Source organism: Chiloscyllium plagiosum, unplaced genomic scaffold (assembly GCF_037043375.1).
Source record: "Chiloscyllium plagiosum isolate Xiang-an unplaced genomic scaffold, Cpla_swu_hap1 HiC_scaffold_14, whole genome shotgun sequence".
Taxonomy (NCBI): domain Eukaryota; kingdom Metazoa; phylum Chordata; class Chondrichthyes; order Orectolobiformes; family Hemiscylliidae; genus Chiloscyllium; species Chiloscyllium plagiosum.
In genome coordinates this window covers 77,529,832-77,557,649 of record NW_028270152.1, presented here as the reverse complement: position 1 = coordinate 77,557,649, position 27,818 = coordinate 77,529,832, and the positions used below count along the sequence as shown (strand labels likewise).

At 50.1% G+C, this 27,818-nt stretch overlaps 1 protein-coding gene across 1 annotated transcript in view; it reads right to left on the bottom strand.

The window, feature by feature from the left end:
• LOC122546986 (cyclin-dependent kinase 17-like) overlaps nt 1-27,818 on the bottom strand; it is a 571,330-nt gene that overhangs the window by 349,214 nt on the left and 194,298 nt on the right. The window contains exons 5-8 of the mRNA XM_087994552.1: nt 21,821-21,877; nt 20,251-20,365; nt 19,724-19,818; nt 17,573-17,635 (exon numbers count right to left, since the gene is read on the bottom strand). Coding sequence (XP_087850678.1) covers nt 17,573-17,635; nt 19,724-19,818; nt 20,251-20,365; nt 21,821-21,877 — 330 coding nt within the window. The remainder of the gene's footprint in view (nt 1-17,572; nt 17,636-19,723; nt 19,819-20,250; nt 20,366-21,820; nt 21,878-27,818) is intronic.

Here is a 27,818-nt window from a genome sequence, read left to right as displayed (position 1 = left end):
AACACACTGACATGAGGACAGAGAGAGAGAGAGACAAAGTGACAACACACAGAACTAGGAATGGAGAAAGAGAAAGAGATAACACATGAAACTGGGAATAGAGAGAGACAGACAATGAGACAACACACTGAATTGAGGACAGAGTGAGACAGAAACACAACACACTCAACTGCGAACAGGGTGACTGCATTGGCGCCACCTCGTGCTCCCGCGAGGAGGTTGAGCAATTCATCAACTTCACCAACACATTCCACCCTGACCTTAAATTTACCTGGACCATCTCTGACACCTCTCTCCCCTTCCTGGACGTCTCCATCTCCATTAGTGACGACCGACTTGACACTGACATTTTTTACAAACCCACCGACTCCCACAGCTACCTGGATTACACCTCTTCCCACCCTATCTCTTGCAAAAATGCCATCCCGTATTCCCAATTCCTCCGCCTCCGCCGGATCTGCTCCCAGGAGGACCAGTTCCACCAGAGAACACACCAGATGGCCTCCTTCTTTAGAGACCGCAATTTCCCTTCCCACGTGGTTAAAGATGCCCTCCAACGCATCTCGTCTACATCCCGCACCTCCGCCCTCAGACCCCACCCCTCCAACCGTAACAAGGACAGAACGCCCCTGGTGCTCACCTTCCATCCTACAAACCTCCGCATAAACCAAATCATCCGCCGACATTTCCGCCACCTCCAAACAGATCCCATCACCAGGGATATATTTCCCTCCCCATCCCTTTCCGCCTTCCGCAAAGACCATTCCCTCTGTGACTACCTGGTCAGGTCCTCGCCCCCCTACAACCCACCCTCCCGTCCTCGCACTTTCCCCTGCCACCGCAGGAACTGTAAAACCTGTGCCCACACCTCCTCCCTCACCTCTATCCAAGGCCCTAAAGGAGCCTTCCACATCCATCAAAGTTTTACCTGCACATCCACTAATATCATTTATTGTATCCGTTGCTCCCGATGTGGTCTCCTCTACATTGGGGAGACTGGGCGCCTCCTCGCAGAGCGCTTTAGGGGACATCTCCGGGACACCCGCACCAATCAACCACACCGCCCCGTGGCCCAACATTTCAACTCCCCCTCCCACTCTGCCGAGGACATGGAGGTCCTGGGCCTCCTTCACCGCCTCTCCCTCACCACCAGACGCCTGGAGGAAGAACGCCTCATCTTCCGCCTTGAAATACTTCAACCCCAGGGCATCAATGTGGACTTCAACAGCTTCCTCATTTCCCCTTCCCCCACCTCACCCCAGTCCCAAACTTCCAGCTCAGCACTGTCCCCATGACCTGTCCTACCTGCTTATCTCCTTTTCCACCTATCCACTCCACCCTCTCCTCCCTGACCAATCACCTTCATCCCCTCCCCCACTCACCTATTGTACTCTATGCTACTCTCTCCCCACCCCCACCCTCCTCTAGCTTATCTCTCCACGCTTCAGGCTCTCTACCTTTATTCCTGATGAAGGGCTTTTGCCCGAAACGTCGATTTCGCTGCTCCTCGGATGCTGTCTGAACTGCTGTGCTCTTCCAGCACCACACTGATCCAGAATCTGGTTTCCAGCATCTGCAGTCATTGTTTTTACCTTGCGAACAGGGTGAGACAGAGTGATAACACACCAAACTGGGAATGGAGAGAGACTGACAGTGATACACACACTGATGTGTCGACAGAGAGAAAAAGAGAACCAACTCAATGAAATAAGAATAGAGACAGACAGGGAGACAACACACTAAGTTGGGAATACAGAGAGACAACACACTGAAGTTGAAACAGAGACTGAGAGTGAGTCAATACACTGAACTGGGAATAGAGAGAGACAGAGAGACAACAGGCAAAATTTGGAATAGGGAGAGACAGAAAGACAGTACACTGTACTTGGAATAGAGAGACGGAATGAAATGACACTGAACTGGAAATAGGGAAAGACAGAGAGACAAATACATGGATTTTGGAACAGAGAGAGTGACAACATTCTAAAGTAGGAATAGAAAGAGACAGAGTGACAACACGCTGAACTGGGGATAGGGAGAGAGTGACAACACACTGAACTGGGGATAGGGAGAGAGTGACAACACACAGGACTGGGGATAGGGAGAGAGAGTGACAACACGCTGAACTGGGGATAGGGAGAAAGAGTGACAACGTGCTGAACTGGGGATAGGGAGAGAGTGACAACACACAGAACTGGGGATAGGGAGAGAGTGACAATGTGCTGAACTGGGGATAGGGAGATAGAGTGACAACACGCTGAACTGGGGATAGGGAGAGAGAGTGACAACGTGCTGAACTGGGGATAGGGAGAGAGAGTGACAACGTGCCGAACTGGGGATAGGGAGAGAGAGTGACAACGTGCTGAACTGGGGATAGGGAGAGAGTGACAACACACAGAACTGGGGATAGGGAGAGAGAGTGACAACGTGCTGAACTGGGGATAGGGAGATAGAGTGACAACACGCTGAACTGGGGATAGGGAGAGAGAGTGACAACGTGCTGAACTGGGGATAGGGAGAGAGAGTGACAACGTGCTGAACTGGGGATAGGGAGAGAGTGACAACGTGCTGAACTGGGGATAGGGAGATAGAGTGACAACGTGCTGAACTGGGGATAGGGAGATAGAGTGACAACACGCTGAACTGGGGATAGGGAGAGAGAGTGACAACGTGCTGAACTGGGGATAGGGAGATAGAGTGACAACGTGCTGAACTGGGGATAGGGAGAGAGAGTGACAACGTGCTGAACTGGGGATAGGGAGAGAGAGTGACAACGTGCTGAACTGGGGATAGGGAGAGAGAGTGACAACGTGCTGAACTGGGGATAGGGAGAGAGAGTGACAACGTGCTGAACTGGGGATAGGGAGAGAGAGTGACAACGTGCTGAACTGGGGATTGGGAGAGAGAGTGACAACACGCTGAACTGGGGATAGGGAGAGAGAGTGACAACGTGCTGAACTGGGGATAGGGAGAGAGAGTGACAACGTGCTGAACTGGGGATAGGGAGAGAGAGTGACAACACGCTGAACTGGGGATAGGGAGAGAGAGTGACAACGTGCTGAACTGGGGATTGGGAGAGAGAGTGACAACACGCTGAACTGGGGATAGGGAGAGAGAGTGACAACGTGCTGAACTGGGGATAGGGAGAGAGAGTGACAACGTGCTGAACTGGGGATAGGGAGAGAGAGTGACAACGTGCTGAACTGGGGATAGGGAGATAGAGTGACAACGTGCTGAACTGGGGATAGGGAGATAGAGTGACAACGTGCTGAACTGGGGATTGGGAGAGAGAGTGACAACGTGCTGAACTGGGGATAGGGAGAGAGAGTGACAACGTGCTGAACTGGGGATAGGGAGAGAGAGTGACAACGTGCTGAACTGGGGATAGGGAGATAGAGTGACAACGTGCTGAACTGGGGATAGGGAGAGAGTGACAACATGCTGAACTGGGGATAGGGAGAGAGAGTGACAACGTGCTGAACTGGGGATAGGGAGAGAGAGTGACAACGTGCTGAACTGGGGATAGGGAGAGAGAGTGACAACGTGCTGAACTGGGGATAGGGAGAGAGAGTGACAACGTGCTGAACTGGGGATAGGGAGAGAGAGTGACAACGTGCTGAACTGGGGATAGGGAGAGAGAGTGACAACGTGCTGAACTGGGGATAGGGAGAGAGAGTGACAACGTGCTGAACTGGGGATAGGGAGAGAGAGTGACAACACGCTGAACTGGGGATAGGGAGAGAGAGTGACAACGTGCTGAACTGGGGATAGGGAGAGAGAGTGACAAAGTGCTGAACTGGGGATAGGGAGAGAGTGACAACACGCTGAACTGGGGATAGGGAGAGAGAGTGACAACGTGCTGAACTGGGGATAGGGAGAGAGAGTGACAATGTGCTGAACTGGGGATAGGGAGAGAGAGTGACAACGTGCTGAACTGGGGATAGGGATAGAGTGACAACACGCTGAACTGGGGATAGGGAGAGAGAGTGACAATGTGCTGAACTGGGGATAGGGAGATAGAGTGACAACGTGCTGAACTGGGGATAGGGAGAGAGAGTGACAACGTGCTGAACTGGGGATAGGGAGATAGAGTGACAACACACAGAACTGGGGATAGGGAGAGAGAGTGACAACGTGCTGAACTGGGGATAGGGAGAGAGAGTGACAACGTGCTGAACTGGGGATAGGGAGAGAGAGTGACAACGTGCTGAACTGGGGATAGGGATAGAGTGACAACACGCTGAACTGGGGATAGGGAGAGAGAGTGACAACGTGCTGAACTGGGGATAGGGAGAGAGTGACAACACGCTGAACTGGGGATAGGGAGAGAGAGTGACAACGTGCTGAACTGGGGATAGGGAGAGAGAGTGACAACGTGCTGAACTGGGGATAGGGAGAGAGAGTGACAACGTGCTGAACTGGGGATAGGGAGAGAGAGTGACAACGTGCTGAACTGGGGATAGGGAGATAGAGTGACAACGTGCTGAACTGGGGATAGGGAGAGAGTGACAACGTGCTGAACTGGGGATAGGGAGATAGAGTGACAACGTGCTGAACTGGGGATAGGGAGAGAGAGTGACAATGTGCTGAACTGGGGATAGGGAGAGAGAGTGACAACGTGCTGAACTGGGGATAGGGAGAGAGAGTGACAACGTGCTGAACTGGGGATAGGGAGAAAGAGTGACAACGTGCTGAACTGGGGATAGGGAGATAGAGTGACAACGTGCTGAACTGGGGATAGGGAGAGAGAGTGACAACGTGCTGAACTGGGGATAGGGAGATAGAGTGACAACGTGCTGAACTGGGGATAGGGAGAGAGAGTGACAACACGCTGAACTGGGGATAGGGAGAGAGAGTGACAACGTGCTGAACTGGGGATAGGGAGAGAGAGTGACAACACGCTGAACTGGGGATAGGGAGAGAGAGTGACAACACGCTGAACTGGGGATAGGGAGAGAGAGTGACAACGTGCTGAACTGGGGATAGGGAGAGAGAGTGACAACGTGCTGAACAGGGGATAGGGATAGAGTGACAACGTGCTGAACTGGGGATAGGGAGATAGAGTGACAACGTGCTGAACTGGGGATAGGGAGAGAGTGACAACGTGCTGAACTGGGGATAGGGAGAGAGAGTGACAACACACAGAACGGGGGATAGGGAGAGAGAGTGACAACACACAGAACTGGGGATAGGGAGAGAGTGACAACGTGCTGAACTGGGGATAGGGAGAGAGTGACAACACGCTGAACTGGGGATAGGGAGAGAAAGTGACAACGTGCTGAACTGGGGATAGGGAGAGAGAGTGACAACACGCTGAACTGGGGATAGGGAGAGAGAGTGACAACGTGCTGAACTGGGGATAGGGAGATAGAGTGACAACGTGCTGAACTGGGGATAGGGAGAGAGTGACAACATGCTGAACTGGGGATAGGGAGAGAGAGTGACAACGTGCTGAAGTGGGATTAGGGAGATAGAGTGACAACGTGCTGAACTGGGGATAGGGAGAGAGTGACAACATGCTGAACTGGGGATAGGGAGATAGAGTGACAACACGCTGAACTGGGGATAGGGAGAGAGAGTGACAACGTGCTGAACTGGGGATAGGGAGATAGAGTGACAACGTGCTGAACTGGGGATAGGGAGAGAGTGACAACATGCTGAACTGGGGATAGGGAGAGAGAGTGACAACGTGCTGAACTGGGGATAGGGAGAGAGAGTGACAACGTGCTGAACTGGGGATAGGGAGAGAGAGTGACAACGTGCTGAACTGGGGATAGGGAGAGAGAGTAACAACGTGCTGAACTGGGGATAGGGAGAGAGAGTGACAACGTGCTGAACTGGGGATAGGGAGATAGAGTGACAACACGCTGAACTGGGGATAGGGAGAGAGAGTGACAACACGCTGAACTGGGGATAGGGAGATAGAGTGACAACGTGCTGAACTGGGGATAGGGAGAGAGAGTGACAACGTGCTGAACTGGGGATAGGGAGAGAGAGTGACAACGTGCTGAACTGGGGATAGGGAGAGAGAGTGACAACGTGCTGAACTGGGGATAGGGAGAGAGAGTGACAACGTGCTGAACTGGGGATAGGGAGAGAGAGTGACAACACGCTGAACTGGGGATAGGGAGAGAGAGTGACAACGTGCTGAACTGGGGATTGGGAGAGAGAGTGACAACGTGCTGAACTGGGGATAGGGAGAGAGAGTGACAACGTGCTGAACTGGGGATAGGGAGAGAGAGTGACAACGTGCTGAACTGGGGATAGGGAGAGAGAGTGACAACGTGCTGAACTGGGGATAGGGAGATAGAGTGACAACGTGCTGAACTGGGGATAGGGAGAGAGAGTGACAACGTGCTGAACTGGGGATAGGGAGAGAGAGTGACAACGTGCTGAACTGGGGATAGGGAGAGAGAGTGACAACGTGCTGAACTGGGGATAGGGAGAGAGAGTGACAACGTGCTGAAGTGGGATTAGGGAGATAGAGTGACAACGTGCTGAACTGGGGATAGGGAGAGAGTGACAACATGCTGAACTGGGGATAGGGAGAGAGAGTGACAACGTGCTGAACTGGAGATAGGGAGAGAGAGTGACAACGTGCTGAACTGGGGATAGGGAGAGAGTGACAACGTGCTGAACTGGGGATAGGGAGAGAGAGTGACAACGTGCTGAACTGGGGATAGGGAGAGAGAGTGACAACACGCTGAACTGGGGATAGGGAGAGAGAGTGACAACACGCTGAACTGGGGATAGGGAGAGAGAGTGACAACGTGCTGAACTGGGGATAGGGAGAGAGAGTGACAACGTGCTGAACAGGGGATAGGGATAGAGTAACAACGTGCTGAACTGGGGATAGGGAGATAGAGTGACAACGTGCTGAACTGGGGATAGGGAGAGAGTGACAACGTGCTGAACTGGGGATAGGGAGAGAGAGTGACAACACACAGAACTGGGGATAGGGAGAGAGTGACAACGTGCTGAACTGGGGATAGGGAGAGAGTGACAACGTGCTGAACTGGGGATAGGGAGAGAAAGTGACAACGTGCTGAACTGGGGATAGGGAGAGAGAGTGACAACACGCTGAACTGGGGATAGGGAGAGAGAGTGACAACGTGCTGAACTGGGGATAGGGAGAGAGAGTGACAACGTGCTGAACTGGGGATAGGGAGAGAGAGTGACAACACGCTGAACTGGGGATAGGGAGAGAGAGTGACAACGTGCTCAACTGGGGATAGGGAGAGAGAGTGACAACGTGCTGAACTGGGGATAGGGAGAGAGAGTGACAACGTGCTGAACTGGGGATAGGGAGAGAGAGTGACAACGTGCTGAACTGGGGATAGGGAGAGAGAGTGACAACGTGCTGAACTGGGGATAGGGAGAGAGAGTGACAACGTGCTGAACTGGGGATAGGGAGAGAGAGTGACAACGTGCTGAACTGGGGATAGGGAGATAGAGTGACAACGTGCTGAACTGGGGATAGGGAGAGAGAGTGACAACGTGCTGAACTGGGGATCGGGAGATAGAGTGACAACGTGCTGAACTGGGGATAGGGAGATAGAGTGACAACACGCTGAACTGGGGATAGGGAGAGAGAGTGACAACATGCTGAACTGGGGATAGGGAGAGAGTGACAACGTGCTGAACTGGGGATAGGGAGAGAGAGTGACAACACACAGAACTGGGGATAGGGAGAGAGTGACAACACACAGAACTGGGGATAGGGAGAGAGAGTGACAACGTGCTGAACTGGGAATAGAGATAAAGTGAACTGGAATACAGAGGGACAGACAAACAACACAATGAACAGGGAGTAAACAGACACAGAGTAACAACACACTGAAATAGGAATAGACAAAGTCAGAGAGACAACTGACTGAACTGGGAATGGAGAGAGAGAGACACAATGAGACAACACTGAAGTGAGGACAGAGAGAAAATACACTGAACTGGGAATACAGTGAGACAGAGTGACAATACACTGAACTGGGAATAGAGAGAGAGAGAGAGATAGAGAGACAATACACTGAACTGGGAATAGGGAGAGAGAGACAGAGAGACAATGCACTGAACTGGGAATAGGGAGAGAGACAGAGAGACAATGCACTGAACTGGGAATAGGGAGAGAGAGAGACAGTACACTGAACTGGGAATAATGAGAAAGAGAGAGAGAGAGACAATACACTGAACTGGGAATAGGGAGAGAGAGACAGAGAGACAATGCACTGAACTGCGAATAGCGAGAAAGAGTGTGACAACATGCTGAAGTGGGATTAGAGACTGACAGTGAGACAACATACAGAGAGAGCAATGATACACTGAACTGAGAACACTGAAAGGCAGTGATGCAACACTCTGAACTGGGAATTGAAAGAGAGACAGAGAGAGAGAGAGAGAGAGACAGAGACAGAGAGAGAGAGAGAGAGGGAGAACAGCCTGAACTGGGAAAAGAGGAGGGACAGCAAATGATAATTTACTAAAGTGGGAATAGAGAGAGGGAGCAAAAGGAGAAATCACATCTGGAATGACAACTTGTTGAATGTGTGTATATGGGATGTTGGAGGGAAATTGGAGGCATTTTGGAAATAGAACTTGTATGTCTTTCTTTTCTTTCTACACTTAAAATGCTTAAAATTCCGACATCTATTGAAGAGGTTAATAAGATAGCTGACTCAGCTGGCTGACGGACATTTATCAGTCAATCGCCTTAAGCCTAGAAAGGGCCTCAAAAAATGTTAATTTCTATTGAAGCTTAATTAATGAGAGTCATCTCTGCTCACTTCAGCTTTATTTACGAGAGAGTCTGCTGAAAGTGCATGACCAAGTCAGGAAAGAGAGATTAAATCTGGAGTGAGTGCATAAATTTGGAGAATTTAGAGGTGACGTGGGAATTCAGTGCAGAGAATGAGAGGTGCTTTTTGCTTGTTTTTTGGCTCATAGTTGGGAAGGTTTTATTTCTGCAGGAAGGGTGGCACAGTGGCACAGTGGCTAGCACTGCTGCCTCACAGCGCCAGAGACCCGGGTTCAATTCCCGCCTCAGGCGACTGACTGTGTGGAGTTTGCACGTTCTCCCCGTGTCTGCGTGGGTTTCCTCCCACAGTCCAAAAATGTCTGAATTGGCCATGTTAAATTGCCTGTAGTGTTAGGTGAAGGGATAAATGTAAGGGAATGGGTGTGGGTGGGTTGTGCTTCGGCGGGTCGGTGTGGACTTGTTGGGCCGAAGGGCCTGTTTCCACACTGTAAGTAATCTAAATGTTGAAGCCCAGGTTCAGGTGCCCAACACAATAGTGACATCTCAGGAAAGCTGTCGGTTCATTGGTTGGTAACAGGCCCTATCTTGACTACCTATTTTGGGTTCCTTTCAGACTGATGGTAAGTATAAGAAATATTTACAGGTTACAGACTAGAAGTCCAGAACTGAGTAAATAAGATAGGGTTGCAGGGCTTGGTGTTGTGTTGTAACTGCATGATGTGGGAGTTGATGGATCCCTTTGTGGGTCATATTGACAACATCTGTAGCAAGTGTTGGATGTTTAGGAACTCCTGGCTCAGCGTTTCTGAGCTGTAGTCTGACCTTTGGAACATTATGACACATCAGGGAAAGAGTTTCCCAGAGATAGTGTTTCAGGAGACAATCAAACCCCTTAAGTTAACTACCTTGAATGTGGTCAGGGAGAGGAGGGTGTGATAATGAACGAGGCAAGTAGGGGGATCCAGGAGGTAGAGCTGAGGCTCCTACAGCACTCGAGCTTGTCTAGCAAGTTTGAGATTCTTGCTCCCTGTGTGGGTGAGTCGGGAGGATGAGCAAACTGCCCTTCGCATTGTGGTACAGGGAACCATTCATGAGGGGAAGACAATAAAAATGTAGTTGTAATTGGGGGATAGAATAGTCCAGAGATTAGATTAGATACCATACAGTATCGAAACAGGCCCTTCAGCCCAATAAGTCCATACTGACCCTCCAAAGAGTAACTCAAAAAGGCCCATTCCCTCACCCTATATTTACCCCTGACTAATGCACCTAACATTATGGGCAATTTAGCAGAGCCAATTCACCTGACCTGTACATTTTTGGACTGTGGGAGGTAACCCACACAGACACAGGGACAACATGCAAACTCCACACAGACAGTTGCCCGAGGCAGGAATCGAACCCAGGTCCCTGGTGCTGTGAGGTAGCAGTGCTAACCACTGAGCCACCGTGCCACCCATAGTCAAGGGTATAGACACTGTTTCTGTGACCAGGATCAAGAGTCCTGAAGACTGTGTTGCGTGCCTGGTGCCGAGGTTCGGGATATCTCCTCTGGGCTGCAGAGGAAACGTGGAGTGGAAGGGGAACGATCCAGTTGCTGTGGTCCATGTAGGCACCAAGCCTGTAGGTGGAAAGAGGTTATGCTGAGGGAATATGAGCAACTAGGGGGGCCAAACTAAAAATCAGCAGCAAACTAATAATAATCTCTGGATTATGATCTGAGCCACGAGCAAACTGGCCCGGGAACAACAACATTAAAGGTAGACGCGCAACTCAAAGATCGGTGTGGGAGAAACCAGTTCAACTTCACAGGACATCGGAGCAGTGTGGTGGCTCAGTGGTTAGCACTACTGCCTCATAGTGCCAGGACATGGGTTCAATTCCTGCCTTGGGTGACTGTCGGTGGGGAGTTTGCATGTGCTCTGTCTGTGTGACCAAAGAGGTGCAGGTCGGGGTGGATTGGTCTGTAGTGTGCATTAATCAAGGGTAAATGTAGGGAAATAAGTCTGGGTGGGTTACTCTTTGGAGGGTTGGTGTGGACTTGTTGGCCCGAAAGGCCTGTTTCCACACTGTTGGTAGGCTTAAAAAAAAGGATTCTGGGTAATCCAAGATGGAGGACAGGAAAAATCTCTGGCTGTAGGAGCTGCTCCTTTTTTTGAGGTATTTTAGGTGTTGAAGGTGATTTCCTCGAATTCCAGGAGCAGCAATTACTGTTTTATATGCTGTTGCATTGTTTTGGAACTTTGGGGAAAAAAAAGTCAAAACAACAGCAGTTTTAAAAGGGAGAAGAACAGACAAAGGAAGCACATAGTGAGGTCATTGCAGGAGAGAGAGAGAGAGAAAGAAAGAAAAAACCTGTACAGTTACTGCCTTTGCTGTTTGAATTCGTGTATCGCTGGACATCAGAAAATTAACAAACAGTGAAATTCACAACTAATCTTGGAGGAACTGTTGGGCGAAGTTCACAGCACAGAATCAGATAAGTTAATCGTTGTTTTAAGTCTGTCCAAGAGAAAGGCTGTATTAGTGAGTACAGTGGGTACTTTCTTGATTACATGTTGTTGGAAATAAGTCTCTTGATTAAACTTAAAATATAAGCCAGAGCTATTAATTTAACCTGGGGCAGTGTTTGTAGAGGAATAAGACAGTGTTATTTTCTGGGTCTGTAGATTGTGAAGGAGCAAAAATGGCCTTTGCAGTGATATGTACTTCTTGTCAGATGTGGGAGTTTAAAGAGAGTTTAAGGGTTACTGTGGATTATATCTGCTATAAATGCTGTTGGATGCGAATCTTATCAGATCGAGTGGATCGGTTGGAGAGACAGATAGAAGCGATGGGGAATTTGCAACAGCAACAGTATGTGATGGATGGCAGTTATAGGAAGGGGGGAAGTCTCAGATACAGTCACATAGATGGGTTAACTCCAGGAAAGGTAAGAGAGGTAGGCAGCTAGTGCAGGAATCTTTTGTGGATATACCCGTTTCAAACAGGTATGCTGTTTTGGAAAATGTAGGGGATGATGGATTCTCAGGGGAATGCAGCACAAACAGCCAAGTTTCTGGTATTGAGACTGGCTCTAATGCAACGAGGGCAACGTCGGCTTCCAAGAGATCAATTGTGTTCGGGGATTCTGTAGTCCGAGGTACAGACAGACATTTCAGTGGCCAGCTGAGAAAAAGCAGAATGGTGTGTTGTTTCCCTGGTGCCAGGATCAAGGATGCCTCAGAGAGGGTGCAGAGTGTTCTCACGGGGGAGAGGGGCCAGCAGGAGGTCATTGTCCACATTGGAACCAACGACATAGGAAGGGAAAAGGTTGAGACTCTGAAGGGAGATTACAGAGAGTTAGGCAGGAATTTAAAAAGGAGGTCCTCAAGGGTAGTAGTATCTGGATTACTCCCGGTGCTACGAGCTAGTGAGGGCAGGAATAGGAGGATAGAGCAGATGAATGCATGGCTGAGGAGCTGGTGTATGGGAGAAGGATTCACATTTTTGGATCATTGGAATCTCTTTTGGGGTAGAAGTGACCTGTACAAGAAGGATGGATTGCATCTAAATTGGAAGGAGACTAATATACTGGCAGGGAAATTTGCTAGAGCTGTTTGGGAGGATTTAAACTAGTAAGGTGGGGAGATGGGACCCAGGGAGATAGTGAGGAAAGAGGTCAATCTGAGACTGGTACAGCTGAGAACAGAAGCGAGTCAAACAGTCAGGGTAGGCAGGGACAAGGTAGGACTAATAAATTAAACTGCATTTACTTCAATGCAAGGGGCCTAACAGGGAAGGCAGATGAACTCAGGGCATGGTTAGGAACATGGGACTGGGATATCATAGTAATTAAAGAAACATGGCTCAGGGATGGGCAGGACTGGCAGCTTAATGTTCCAGGATAAAAATGCTACAGGAGGGATAGAAAGGGAGGCAAGAGAGGAGGGGGAGTGGCGTTTTTGATAAGGGATAGCATTACAGCTGTGCTGAGGGAGGATATTCCCGGAAATACATCCAGGGATGTTATTTGCGTGGAACTGAGAAATAAGAAAGGGATGACTACCTTATTGGGATTTTATTATAGACCTCCTAATAGTCAGAGGGAAATTGAGAAACAAACTTGTAAGGAGATCTCAGCTATCTGTGAGAATAATAGGGTGGTTATGGTAGGGGATTTTAACTTTCCAAACATCGACTGGGACGGCCATAGTGTTAAAGGTTTAGATGGAGAGGAATTTGTTAAGTATGTACAAGAAACTTTTCTGATTCAGTTTGTGGACATACCTACTAGAGGAGGTGCAAAACTTGACCTACTCTTGGGAAATAAGGCAGGGCAGGTGACTGAGGTGTCAGTGGGGGAGCACTTTGGGGCCAGCGACCATAATTCTATTAGTTTTAAAATAATGATGGAAAAGGATAGACCAGATCTAAAAGTTGAAGTTCTAAATTGGAGAAAGGCCAATTTTGACAGTATTAGGCAAGAACTTTCGAAAGCTGATTGGAGGTAGATGTTCGCAGGTAAAGGGGCGGCTGGAAAATGGGAAGCCTTCAGAAATGAGATAACGAGAATCCAGAGAAAGTATATTCCTGTCAGGGTGAAAGAGAAGGCTGGTAGGTATAGGGAATGCTGGATGACTAAAGAAATTGAGGGTTTGGTTAAGAAAAAGAAGGAAGCATATGTCAGGTATAGACAGGATAGATCGAGTGAATCCTTAGAAGAGTATAAAGACAGTAGGAGTATACGTAAGAGGGAAATCAGGAGGGCAAAAATGGGACATAAGATAGCTTTGGCCAATAGGGGTAAGGAAAGTCTGAAGGGATTTTCCAAATATATTAAGGACAAAAGGGTAACTAGGAAGTGAATACGGCCCCTCAAAGATCAGCAAGGCAGCCTTAGTGTGCAGCCGCAGGAGATGGGGGAGATACTAAACGAGTATTTTGTGTCAGTATGTACTGTGGAAAAGGATATGGAAGATATAGACTGTAGGGAAATAGATGGTGACACCTTGCAAGATGTCCATATTGCAAAGGAGGAAGTGCTGGATGTCTTGAAACGCACAAAGGTGGGTAAATTGCCCGGACCTGATCAGGTGTACCCTCGAACACTGTGGGAAGCTAGAGAAGTGATTGCTGGGCCTCTTGCTGAGATATTTGTATCATCGATAGTCACAGGTGAGGTGCCAGAAGACTGGAGGTTGTCTAACGTGGTGCCACTGTTTAAGAAGTGTGGAAAGGACAAGCCAGGAAACTATAGACCAGTGAGCCTGACCTCGGTGGTGGGCAAGTTGTTGGAGGGAATCCTGAGGGACAGGATGTACATGTATTTGGAAAGGCAAGGACTGATTCGGGATAGTCAACATGGCTTTGTGCGTGGGAAATCGTGTCTCACAAACTTGATTGAGTTTTTTGAAGAAGTAACAAAGAGGATTGATGAGGGCAAAGCAGTAGATGTGATCTATATGGACTTCAGAAAGGCATTCGACAAGGTTCCCCATGGGAGACTGGTTAGAAAGGTTAGATCTCATGGAATACAGGGAGAACTAGCCATTTGGATACAGAACTGGCTCAAAGGTAGAAGACCGAGGGTGGTGGTGGAGGGTTGTTTTTCAGACTGGAGGCCTGTGACCAGTGGAGTGCCACAAGGATCGGTGCTGGGTCCACTACTTTTTGTCATTTATATAAATGATTTGGATGTGAACATAGCAGGTACAGTTGGTAAGTTTGCAGATGACACCAAAATTGGAGGTGTAGTGGACAGCGAAGAGGGTTACCTCAGATTACAACAGGATCTTGATCAGGTGGGCCAATGGGCCGAGAAGTGGCAGATGAAATTCAATTTAGATAAATGCGAGGTGCTGCATTTTGGGAAAGCAAATCTTAGCAGGACTTATACACTTAATGGTAAGGTCCTAGGGAGTGTTGCTGAACAAAGAGACCTTGGAGTGCGGGTTCATAGCTCCTTGAAAGTGGATTCGCAGGTAGATAGGATAGTGAAGAAGGCGTTTGGTATGCTTTCTTTTATTGGTCAGAGTATTGAGTACAGGAGTTGGGAGGTCATGTTGCGGCTGTACAGGACATTGGTTAGGCCACTTTTGGAATGTTGCATGCAATTCTGGTCTCCTTCCTATTGGAAAGATGTTGTGAAACCTGAAAGGGCTCAGAAAAGATTTACAAGGATGTTGCCAGGGTTGAAGGATTTGAGCTAAAGGGAGAGGTTGAACAGGCTGGGGCTATTTTACCCGGAGCATCAGAGGCTGAGGGGTGACGTTTGTAGATGTTTATAAAATTATGAGGGGCATGGGTAGGATAAATAGACAAAGTCTCTTTCCTGGGGTGAGGGGAGTCCAGACCTAGAGGGCATAGGTTTAGGGTGAGAGGGAAAAGATATAAAAGAGACCTAAGGGGCAAGTCTTTCACGCAGAGGGTGGTACGTGTATGGAATGAGCTGCCAGAGGAAGTGGGGGAGGCTGGTACAATTGCAACATTTAAAAGGCATCTGAATAGGTATATGAATAGGAAGGGTTTAGAGGAATATGGGCCAAGTGTTGGCAAATAGGACCAGATTGGGTTGGGATATCTGGTCGGACCGAAGGGTCTGCTGTACATCTCTCTGACTCTATAACTGCTTTCCGAAATGGGGAAAGGCTTCAGGAATCTGAAGCACAAAGTTGGGAGTCCTAGTTCAGGATTCTCCAAGGTTAACATGCAGGATCAGTTTGCTTTTCCCTTCCTAAGTGCCACCTTCGCATTAACCCCAAGAGGTCTAGAATATAAGGACAGAGATGTTCTACTGAGGCTGTGAAAGGCTGTGGTCAGACCGCACTTGGAATATTTGTGAGCAGCATTGGAGGGGGGCCCCATATGTGGCTTGCTGGCATTGGTGGGATATGGTCCAGAGGAGGACAAATGATTCTGGGGTTGAAGGCCCTGTCATATCAGGAGCAGTCAAGGACCCTTGGCTCTGTGCTCTGAGTTTAGAGAGGGAGGATGCTGAGAGGCCTGGATAGAGTGAGCGTAGAGAAAATGTTTCCACTAATAGAGATAAGGCTAATAGAGAGGCTGAGTGGAGGGAGGAGGACTGAGATGAGGAGGAATGTCTTCAGCCTGGGGGGGGGGGGGGGGGGGTCAATCTGTGCAACTCATTGTTGAAGGGGGCTATTGAGGCCGAGTCAGTGATTTAAGACAGATTCTTAGTTGTCACGGGGATTGAAGGCCATGGGGTGAAGGCAGGAGAAAGGTTTCTCAACCCCAATCAGCCATGATTGAACGTTGGACCAGACTCGATGGGCTGAATGGCCTAGTTCTGGGCCAATAGACAGTGACAATACACCAAACTGGGATTAGAGAGAGACGTTTCATTGAATTGAAATACTTTAAGGAAGCTTGTGTTTTTTTCTTTGCAGAACTATTGTCTTGTTCAGCGTCTGCTCTTGGCTACGAGACTTTGAAAGGACGTGATTGCTTCAGATTATCAATCAGCACTGAGTTTGTGAAAAGAACTGGCCGAGTGTAATGAGGAGAGAGAGTGATGGTCGAGGAACATGAATTGAGACTGAGGGGTCTATTGGTTGAGTTCCGGGGCGGCTGATAGTCATAGAGATGTACAGCATGGGAACAGACCCTTCAGGATGTTCTGAAAGAACGTGAGGTGCGCTGTTCCTCAGAGCTGTTGTCATGCTGCCCAAGTTAATCACCAGCTTCTGTCAAGGTGGCGTGATTCTGCATTTGGAATAAGTCACTGAGACAAGAATCCTCACCAGGATGGAGTTCAATCTACAACACAGTGTTTTACTGGGACACGTCGAACAGAGCAAGCTCAACCAGCCACAATTCTGTTTGACAAGTTGGTGGACAGCTGCCTCACAAAGTAGTCAAACACTAGCCTGACACCCTCATCAAATCAAACCTTGCAGACGATGTCCCAGAAATCACAAACAAAAGCAGAAATTGCTGGAAGAGCTCAGCAGGTTTGGCAGCATCTGTGGAGAGAAATCCGAGATAATGGTTTAGGTCCAGTGATCCCTTCGAACTCAATGGGTGGCTTGAGAAACCACCACCACCACCATCCCTGGATATGTCCTGACCCAGTGGCAGGACAGACCCAGCACAGGTGGAGGCACAGTGCACTATAGTCAGCAAAAGGGTTGCCCAGAGAGACCTTAATGTTATCTCTGGACCTCATGAAGTCTCATGACATCAGGTCACACGTTAGCTCGGAAAGCACTTGCTGATTACCATATCCTACCCTCGCCAAACTCTGTTCACCATCTAGAAGACACAAGACTGCCCGTTTGCCTGGATGGGCGCAGCTCCAATAACACTCCAGGACAAAGCAGCCCCCACTCAATTGGCACCACATTCACAAGTATTCACCCCCTCCACCACCGACGCTCAGTAGCAGCAGTGTGTACCATCTCCAAGATGCTCTGCTGAAATTCACCAAAGATCCTTAGGCAGCACCTTCCAGACCCACAATTACTCCCCACCAGAAGGATAAAGGTAGCAGAATCATGGGAACACCACCACCTGCATGCTCCCCTCCAAGTCACTCACCATCCTGAAATATATCACCATTCTTTCAGCGTCCCTGGGTCAAAATCCTGGAATTCCCTCCCTAATGGTATCGTGGGTCAACCCACAGCACATGGACTGCAGCAGTTCAAGAAGCCAGTTCACCCCCACCTTCTCAGGGGGCAACTTGGAGTGGGCAGTAAAGCACTCCCCCCCCCCCCCCACCCCATCCCATCAAAGAATCGTACAACGTTTTCTTTCAGAATAGAATTTCTACTTGCACAAACACTTTGAAGCAGCTGGGAGTGTGAGCAACCATTTTCATACCTTCACATTATTCATGTTCATTATGTTCCCGCAGTCATCCATATACTGCTTCAGGTCTCTGTCCTGGAACAGAGTTAACAGTGAATATTAGAGCAGACAATTCTCAGAGCCAAATCATCGTGCGTGTCTGTCTGTGAGTGTGCGCGCATGTGTATGTGTGTGTGTGTGTGTATGTGTATGTATCTGTCTGTGAGTGTGCACGCATGTGTATGTATGTATCTGTCTGTGAGTGTGCACGCATGTGTACGTGTGTGTGTCTGTCTGTGTGCGCACGCATGTGTCTGTGTGTGTGTGTGCGCATGTGTATGTGTGTGTGTATGTATCTGTCTGTGAGTGTGCGCGCATGTGTACGTGTGTGTGTCTGTCTGTGTGTGCGCGCATGTGTCTGTGTGTGTGTGCGCGCATGTGTCTGTGTGTGTGTGTCTGTATGTACGCGTGTCTGTGTGCACGTGTGTGTGAGCACGTGCGTGTGTGTACAGTGGGTACGTGAGGATGTGATGGAGAGTGCAGTTGGGAGAGGTTGAATCAAGTGGTGTCGAGGAGCTGGATGAACTTTTGAGGTAAAGTGTGTTAAAGTTCAGCAGGTTAGCACCAATTCCTAGAATTCCAGGATTCTGCAGCTGTCCCAGTGGGCCAGATGTTAGTGAATGTAACCCCACTTTTGAAGGGAGTTTGAAGGTAGAAACAGGGGGCTACAGGCCAGCTATCCTGGCATTAGACACTGAGGAGAAAATACAGCAATTTATTAGTGAGGAAATCATAGCAAAGCTTTTGAAATAGATGGCAGAGAGTCAACACAGCTTTACAACAGGAAACTGGCTAAAATAGTGTTTTTAAAGATGTAAAAAGCTGGGTAGATAAATGGGAACCAGTGGATATAATATACTTAGATATTCAAAAAACAGTCACTCGGGCAACTCAAACGTCTTTTTGTTGGGAAGGTTAAGGCTTAATGATGAATCGATGGAGGATTAGAAAACAAAAAATTCAGATTGTTAGAACATCACAGCTACAGCAACTCACCAAAGATCCTCAGACAGCACCTCCCTAACCCATGACCCACTTCCATTTAGAAAGCCATGGACAGCAGATCCATGTGAACATGAATATCTGCAAGTTCCCCACCCCCCCCAGGGCACTCACCATTCTAACTTGGAAAAGTATTGCCATTCACAGTCGTTGGGTCAGGATGTTTGGTGAATGTCTGCAGCCAGTGAATTTCTACATTAATGACCTGGACCTAGGGTAACAGGATGTGATTTCAAAAGTGAGAAGGTGAAATGAAAAGAATAGTGAGGGACATGACAAGAGCATGGACAGCAGAAGCAGCAGGTCAGGAGCGAGAATGGGAAGGATGCCGAATGAACTGGCTGACTCTCCCACAGAGTGATCCCGGGCTCCCTGCAGGTCTCAGGGATACTGTGTGGAAGCACTGTCCTGGCCAAAATTGTGCCAACCCTTATCAAACTGTGTCAGACCCCAGCCCCTACTAGCTGCCCTACTGATCAGACGGACAGACAGTATCTGGAACCAGGAACGATGTCCATTTGAGGGCAGGATCACGGAATCACTGTTCCACACCGAGATCTGTTCTTGTCTAGTGGGTCAGAGTGGATCACACAGTCAGTGGCCACAAGAGAGATCTGTTGATACAGAATGGGTCGCAGAGACACTGTTCCTGACAGAGATCTGTTGGTGCGACGTGGACCAGAGTGGATCAGTATGTCACTGTCCCTGATGAAAATCTGTTGGTGTAGAGGGGATCAGAGTGGATCACTGCCTCCCTTCCCTGATGGTAATCTGTTGGTGCTGAGGGGACTAGAGCAGATCACCTTCTCATTGTCACTGTCCCTTTTCGAAATCTGTTGGTACAGGGTGGATCAGTATGTTATTGTCCCTGATGGAGATCTGTTGGTGTGGAAGGGATCAGCGTGAATCACTGTCCACTGTCCCTGACAGAGAACTGTTAGTGTGGAAGGGATCAGAGTGGATCAATGTGTCACTGTCCCTAGTGGCGATCTGTTGGTATGGGAGGGATCAGATCAGATTATAGTGGTGTCTGGGGAGATGGTGGGGTGGGTGTGGTGGTAGGAGCGGGTGGGAGACAGTGTTTGGGGGCCAGCAGTAATGGGAAGACTGACATTCTCTTACCAAATATTCGAAGACCAGTGTTAATGATTTCTCAGTGTGGATGATATCGTGTAGCGTCACAATATTGGCGTGTTTGAGTTCCTTCAGTAAGGACACTGCAATCAGAAAGATTGGAGTCAGTCTTCACACAACAAGCTTACCCAGTCTCTGGGTGTTCCACCCAAAATGAGCCCGCCAAATAGGGCTGCCTCTCATTTCTGATTTCTGACCTCTGAACTGCCATACGTGACTCCACATCCCTCCTCTTAACTATCTGTCCATCTCCTCTGAGCTTGCTCACTCAAAGTTCAATGTCTCCATCGCATCTCCACTCTGGTCTCAACATTGAAATGAATGGGGGCATAATCACAGACACTAAACACTCCCTTGCCCCAGCCTGCCTCCACCTTGTAATCTGAAGACAGCTCAGTGGGGTAGTCCTCTACGTCCTTCAGTGCAAACTGAGCTCGAGAGGGACCATCCCATCGCAGGTCACACTTTGTGCCAGGGAAAACCCACCTCAGGACAGCTTCAGAGTATGTTCCTACCTTCTCGAATGGCTGTGCAGGGTGCCCCCTCCTCATGTTCTAAGCGAATCTCTTTTAGTGCAACCAGGTTATCCGTCAGCTTACTCCTGCCTTTGAAAACGGTGGCGTATGTGCCCTGGAAATAAGGCAGATGTCAGGGTGTGACCAAACAGCACAAGACAACTCGACACCAGCCTGACCACACAGTGGTACAGGGGAATGTTTCAATGCTTTGGGTATTTCACCATGAAAACAGGCAACACGGATGAAATAAAGACACACGACCTAAACGTTACAAACCGTAAGGCGTGACAGACAGTTCACTGAGAGCTCCAACGGGCAATATCACAGCGTTATTGATGAATGAAACGCTGTGAATGTTGTGATGATACACTTATAGAATCATAGAATCCCTACAATGTGGAAACAGGCCCCTGGGCCCAACAAGTCCACACTGACCCTCTGAAGCATAAACCACCCAGACCCCATTCCCTTGCAACAAAAGAAAAAGCTGTTGAATTTCTTGTAATCTAGAAGAGTACAGACTCTGGGCTCACATACACCAGACTGTTCCCACAGCAGCAACTCTGAGACAGTTGAAAAGCGTGGTGCTGGAAAAGCACAGCAGGTCAGGCAGCATCCGAGGAGCAGGAGAGTCAATGTTTCGGGCACAAGCCCGTCATCAGGAAATGTTCCTGGTGAAGGGCTCATGCCCGAAACGTCGATTCTCCTGCTCCTCGGATGCTGCCTGACCTGCTGTGCTTTTCCAGCACCACGCTTCTCAACTGTGATCTCCAGCATCTGAGACAGGAGAAAGACAAGCAGCGCTATCCAAGATGGTCATTGGTAATCTGAGCGATGGGGTGAAGCTGGTCAGAAAATTGCGACAGGACTCAATCCAATACCAGGACTGAACTCAGCCTGGTACAGTTATCAGGGAAAGGGGTAGAGCGGAACAGGAACCGAGTTCGAAGGGCTCAATCTTCCCAGTATACAGCCGAAAAATCTTAAGAGGGGCAAAAAGCAGGCAGCAGAGAGGGCAAAGGGGAGGTTTTAAGGGAGGAGGGAAAGTTAAGCACACTGAAAGTATACATCTGCTGAGTTCACAGGTCAGCAAACGGCAAGTTATTCCAACCACAAATGAAATCTTTGTTGAAGAAAAAGGCTAAATTAGCAAGTAATAGGAAGACAAAAACCAAAGTGAAATTAGGGTTGGAAGGAAATCACAGCCCCTGACTGCTGACCCGAAGATGTTGGGGCAGACCTAGAACATTTGGCACATCATGTCTGCTCCACCATTCGATCATGGCTGATACATTTCCTAATCCCATTCTCCTGAATCCTCCCCATAAACTCTGATCCCTTTCCAATCACAAACGGATCTGCCTCTGTCTTAAATCAGGTAGGTAAAAACAATGACCGCAGATGCTGGAAACCAGATTCTGGATTAGAGTGGTGCTGGAAGAGCACAGCAGTTCAGGCAGCATCCGAGGAGCAGTAAAATCGACGTTTCGGGCAAAAGCCCTTCATCAGGAATACAGGAACCCTCTGTCTTAAATCAGTCAATGACACGGGGACAGTTTTGGCTTACCTCTCCTAGTTTATCCAGCTTGATATAGGTTTCCAGTTTGCCAAACCCAATTTCGGACTGGTGAAGGAAAGAAAGAGAAAAGTCAGGTTATAGTCAGTTTTGATGTCGTCACAAACAGTGTGCACGCAGGTTGGAGAATGACAACCAGCACAGAAGGTGGTAGTCTATCCATGGGGCTCATCGCTGATCCCAGTGCACTGTGTTCATGTGCTGGATCGCATTTTGTGGTTTCGCTCTTTCTTTCTCGTACACACACACACACCGTCAGGCTTGTGGGCCTGTCTCACAGGCAACAGCTCACACAGCCCCATTTCCTTGCTCTTTCCAATCTCAATAAAAGTCATCATTAAAATCTCGGGTTCCCCTGGAGATCGAAATGCATCAAAATTGCACATTGGGCAGGGAAACCCATCACCTTTACATGATTTGTAACTGCAGCAAAGAGGAAGGCATTTCAGCCGACTGTAATCTTTTCTGCCTCTCTGAATGAGGAGTTCATCTAGTCCCACTCTCCTGCCTCCCCACCATAATTCTTTTCAGATAATTATCCAATTCCCCCTTGAACGTGCCTCCACCACACTCTCAGTCAGTACATTCCGGATCCTCACCTCTCGAGTAAAACTGTCTCCACAGGCAGGAACTAACTCACTAAACAGCTCTCCACATTCTGACATTTTCCTCACTCCTCACTCCTTCCTCTTCCTCCCTCTCTCCCTCTCTCCCTCTCTCTCTCTCTCCTGAGACTCACTAATCTGCTCTGCACATCCTCACACCTTTTAAATAGACTGATTAGCACCACTAACCAATCCGCTGTGGCAAATCTGACTTTCTCTCCCTGTTGGAGATGCTGGTTTTCTGCCACCCCACTAGCCTTTAATCAATCCCAGCCTTTGAACTCCCTTTTGACCCATTCTGAATCAATAATCTGTCAGTCGCATTTTTTTTAGTGTGTGTTTTTGTGCTGAGTCTATCTGAACCCCCTTGGTGTTACTCCTGTTTGAAGCAAGTCTCCCAGCAATTGAGTGAGCTACGACTGTCACTCCCAGATTTGGGCATTCCTGGCCACGCCCCTCTGTGAGGTATTCTCAACATTTTATTATCGTCCGTCCTCTGCTTTCTTCATAGGTCAGCTTTTCACCCGCTTAGAAATGTGCTAGGCGCAGACAGATCCCAGGCAGGACGTTGTCGACAGAAGCACAAACCAAGGTTAAAGTCAATACAGAGAAGACAACAGAATACTTACAAAGAGAAAGCTCCAATGAGACACACAATGTACTGTTGGAGTTCCTTTTATTTTCACTTGTTCATGGGGTTAGACCACATTAATTTCCCATCCCGAACTACCCAGAGGGCAAGAAAGAGTCAACCCCGTTGCTGTGGGTCTGGAGTCACATATCAGCCAGACCAGATAAGGATTGCAGTTTCCCTCCTGCATGGGCATTGGTGAATCAGATGGATTTATATTCAACAATCGTAACACAGTCGTCGTTAGACTAGCTTTTTTATTCCAGATCTTTATTGAATTCAAATCTTCCAGTCTGCCAAGGTGGGATTTGAAGCCATTTTCTATAACTATAAACCTAGGGTTCTGGACTACTAGCTGAAAAATGTGTTGCTGGAAAAGCGCAGCAGGTCAGGCAGCATCCAAGGAGCAGGAGAATCGACGTTTCGGGGATAAGCCCTTCTTCAGGAATCCAGCATTTGCAGTCATCACTTTTTACTTCTGGACTACTAGGCCAGTGACGATTTCGGTACATTACTGAAATAAACAGGTTAACCTGTCAACGCAGCTTCTGTCGCTGAGTGGCCAGTGTTTGTACAGCCGGACTCAGCAGGTTGGCAGATTTTGGGACAGAGAGGGCAGATCGCTGCACTCTCAGTCCCCTGGCGTGCCACCTTTTAGTTACTGAATAGCACACTGTTCGCTGCTTTCAGCTGTCTCTCTCGGTGTTACAAATGCTACAGACATAAACACAGTGCAGTTACAGGTGTTACAAATACTATATTGTCAGAAGTATTATAGAGGTCTACAGCACAGAAAAGGGCCCTTCGGCCCATCACATCCACACTGATCAAAAACAACCACCTAACTACTCTAATCCCATTCTCCAACATCTGGTCCACGGGCTTGTTTGCCTTGGTATCACAAGCGCACATCTAAATGTTTCAGTATTATGAGGGTTGCTGCCTCTGCCACCCTTACAGGCAGTGAGCTCCAGATTCCCATCACCCTCTGGGTGAGAAAGCTTTTCTTCCCATCTCCTCGAAACCTTCTGCCCCTGACCTTAAATCTGTGCCCCCCTGGTCAATGATCCCTTCATCAAGCGGGAACGGTTTCTTCCTGTCTACGCTATCGCTGATCCTCAGAATTTCACACATCTCAAACACGTCCCCTCTCAATCGCCTCTCGTCTAAGGAAAAAAAGCCCAGTCTGTCCAATCTCTCTCCATAACTGAAACTCCGAAGGCCAGGCAGCATCCTGGTAAATCCCTCCGCACCCTCTCCAGAGTTATCACATCCCTCCTGCAACATGGATTGCAGAACTGCATACAATACTCTAGCTATGGCTGAACAAGCATTTTATACAGTTCCAGCACCACCTCCCCACTCTATGCCTCGGCTAATACAGACAAGTCATCTGTCGAAAATGGGTGGTCCTTTATTCTGAGCTATATCCCCGAATCCGAGATACTCTGAGGGAGGGGAGGGTGTCAGGAGGGAGAGCAGGGAGAGTACAATGAGGGAGAGGAGGGTTGTAGTAAAGGAGTGGAGGAGGTCAAGAGGGAGGGGAGAGTGTAATAAGGGAGGAGACGGTGTTCGGAGGGAGGAGAGAGTGGTAGTGAGGGAGGGTGGAGTGTTTTATGCGGGGTAATGTGACGGAGGGGTTGTACTGGGGAGGGAAGGTGTAGTGGGTGAGAGGAGAGGATAGTGATGGAAGGGAGTGTTCAGTGATGGAGGGGAATGTAGAGTGATTGAGGGAGACCGGAGCAGGAGGGTGTAGTGGGAGGGTGTAGTGGTAGAGGAGAGGGTGGTGAGGGAGGGGAGAGTGTAGTGGGAGGGTGTAGTGGTAGAGGAGAGGGTGGTGAGGGAGGGGAGAGTGTAGTGGGAGGGTGTAGCGGTAGAGGAGAGGGTGGTGAGGGAGGGGAGGGTGTAGTGGGAGGGTGTAGTGGGGAAGGAGAGGGTGGTGAGGGAGGGGAGAGTGTAGTGGGAGGGTGTAGTGGTGGAGGAGAGGGTGGTGAAGGAGGGGAGAGTGTAGTGGGAGGGTGTAGTGGAGAAGGAGAGGGTGGTGAGGGAGGGGAGAGTGTAGTGGGAGGGTGTAGACGGGAAGGAGAGGGTGGTGAGGGAGGGGAGAGTGTAGTGGGAGGGCGTAGTGATGGAGGAGAGGGTGGTGAGGGAGGGGAGAGTGTTGTGGGAAGGTGTAGTGGTGGAGGAGAGGGTGGTGAGGGAGGGGAGAGTGTAGTGGGAGGGTGTAGTGGGGAAGGAGAGGGTGGTGAGGGAGGGGAGAGTGTAGTGGGAGGGCGTAGTGATGAAGGAGAGGGTGGTGAGGGAGGGGAGAGTGGAGTGGGAGGGTGTAGTGGGGAAGGAGAGGGTGGTGAGGGAGGGGAGAGTGTAGTGGGAGGGTGTCGTGGGGAAGGAGAGGGTGGTGAGGGAGGGGAGAGTGTAGTGGGAGGGTGTAGTGGGGAAGGAGAGGGTGGTGAGGGAGGGGAGAGTATAGTGGGAGGGTGTAGTGGGGAAGGAGAGGGTGGTGAGGGAGGGGAAAGTGTAGTGGGAGGGTGTAGTGTGGAAGGAGAGGGTGGTGAGGGAGGGGAGAGTGTAGTGGGAGGGTGTAGTGGGGAAGGAGAGGGTGGTGAGGGAGGGGAAAGTGTAGTGGGAGGGTGTAGTGTGGAAGGAGAGGGTGGTGAGGGAGGGGAAAGTGTAGTGGGAGGGTGTAGTGTGGAAGGAGAGGGTGGTGAGTGAGGGGAGAGTGTAGTGGGAGGGTGTAGTGGTGGAGGAGAGGGTGGTGAGGGAGGGGAGAGTATAGTGGGAGGGTGTAGTGGGGAAGGAGAGGGTGGTGAGGGAGGGGAAAGTGTAGTGGGGAAGGAGAGGGTGGTGAGGGAGGGGAGAGAATAGTGGGAGGGTGTAGCGTGGAAGGAGAGGGTGGTGAGGGAGGGGAGAGTGTAGTGGGAGGGTGTAGTGGTGGAGGAGAGGGTGGTGAGGGAGGGGAGAGTGTAGTGGGAGGGTGTAGTGGTGGAGGAGAGGTTGGTGAGGGAGGGGAGAGTGTAGTGGGAGGGTGTAGTGGGGAAGGAGAGGGTGGTGAGGGAGGGGAGAGTGTAGTGGGAGGGTGTAATGATGGAGGAGAGGGTGGTGAGGGAGGGGAGGGTGTAGTGGGAGGGTGTAGTGGGGAAGGAGAGGGTGGTGAGGGAGGGGAGAGTGTAGTGGGAGGGTGTAGTGGTGGAGGAGAGGGTGGTGAGGGAGGGGAGAGTGTAGTGGGAGGGTGTAGTGACGGAGGAGCGGGTGGTGAGAGTGGGGAGAGTGTAGTGGGAGGGTGTAGTGGTGGAGGAGAGGGTGGTGAGGGAGGGGAGAGTGTAGTGGGAGGGTGTAGTGGTGGAGGAGAGGGTGGTGAGGGAGGGGAGAGTGTAGTGGGAGGGTGTAGTGAAGGAGGAGAGGGTGGTGAGGGAGGGGAGAGTGTAGTGGGAGGGTGTAGTGGTGGAGGAGAGGGTGGTGAGGGAGGGGAGAGTGTAGTGGGAGGGTGTAGTGGTGGAGGAGAGGGTGGTGAGGGAGGGGAGAGTGTAGTGGGAGGGTTTAGTGGGGAAGGAGAGGGTGGTGAGGGAGGGGAGAGTGTAGTGGGAGGGTGTAGTGGGGAAGGAGAGGGTGGTGAGGGAAGGGAGAGTGTAGTGGGAGGGTGTAGTGATGGAGGAGAGGGTGGTGAGGGAGGGGACAGTGTAGTGGGGCGGTGTAGTGGGGAAGGAGAGGGTGGTGAGGGAGGGGAGAGTGTAGTGGGAGGGTGTAGTGGGGAAGGAGAGGGTGGTGAGGGAAGGGAGAGTGTAGTGGGAGGGTGTAGTAGTGGAGGAGAGAGTGGTGAGGGAGGGGAGAGTGTAGTGGGAGGGTGTATTGGGGAAGGAGAGGGTGGTGAGGGAGGGGAGAGTGTAGTGGGAGGGTGTAGTGGTGGAGGAGAGGGTGGTGAGGGAGGGGAGAGTGTAGTGGGAGGGTGTAGTGGTGGAGGAGAGGGTGGTGAGGGAGGGGAGAGTGTAGTGGGAGGGTTTAGTGGGGAAGGAGAGGGTGGTGAGGGAGGGGAGAGTGTAGTGGGAGGGTGTAGTGGGGAAGGAGAGGGTGGTGAGGGAGGGGAGAGTGTAGTGGGAGGGTGTAGTGATGGAGGAGAGGGTGGTGAGGGAGGGGGAGAGTGTAGTGGGGGGGTGTAGTGGGGAAGGAGAGGGTGGTGAGGGAGGGGAGAGTGTAGTGGGAGGGTGTAGTGGGGAAGGAGAGGGTGGTGAGGGAAGGGAGAGTGTAGTGGGAGGGTGTAGTGGGGAAGGAGAGGGTGGTGAGAGTGGGGAGAGTGTAGTGGGAGGGTGTAGTGGTGGAGGAGAGGGTGGTGAGGGAGGGGAGAGTGTAGTGGGAGGGTGTAGTGGGGAAGGAGAGGGTGGTGAGGGAGGGGAGAGTGTAGTGGGAGGGTGTATTGGTGGAGGGGAGGGTGGTGAGGGAGGGGAGAGTGTAGTGGGAGGGTGTAGTGATGGTGGAGAGGGTGGTGAGGGAGGGGAGAGTGTAGTGGGAGGGTGTAGTGGGGAAGGAGAGGGTGGTGAGGGAGGGGAGAGTGTAGTGGGAGGGTGCAGTGGGGAAGGAGAGGGTGGTGAGGGAGGGGTGAGTGTAGTGGGAGGGTGTAGTGGGGAAGGAGAGGGTGGTGAGGGAGGGGAGAGTGTAGTGGGAGGGTGTAGTGGTGGAGGAGAGGGTGGTGAAGGAGGGGACAGTGTAGTGGGAGGGTGTAGTGGTGGAGGAGAGGGTGGTGAGGGAGGGGAGAATGTAG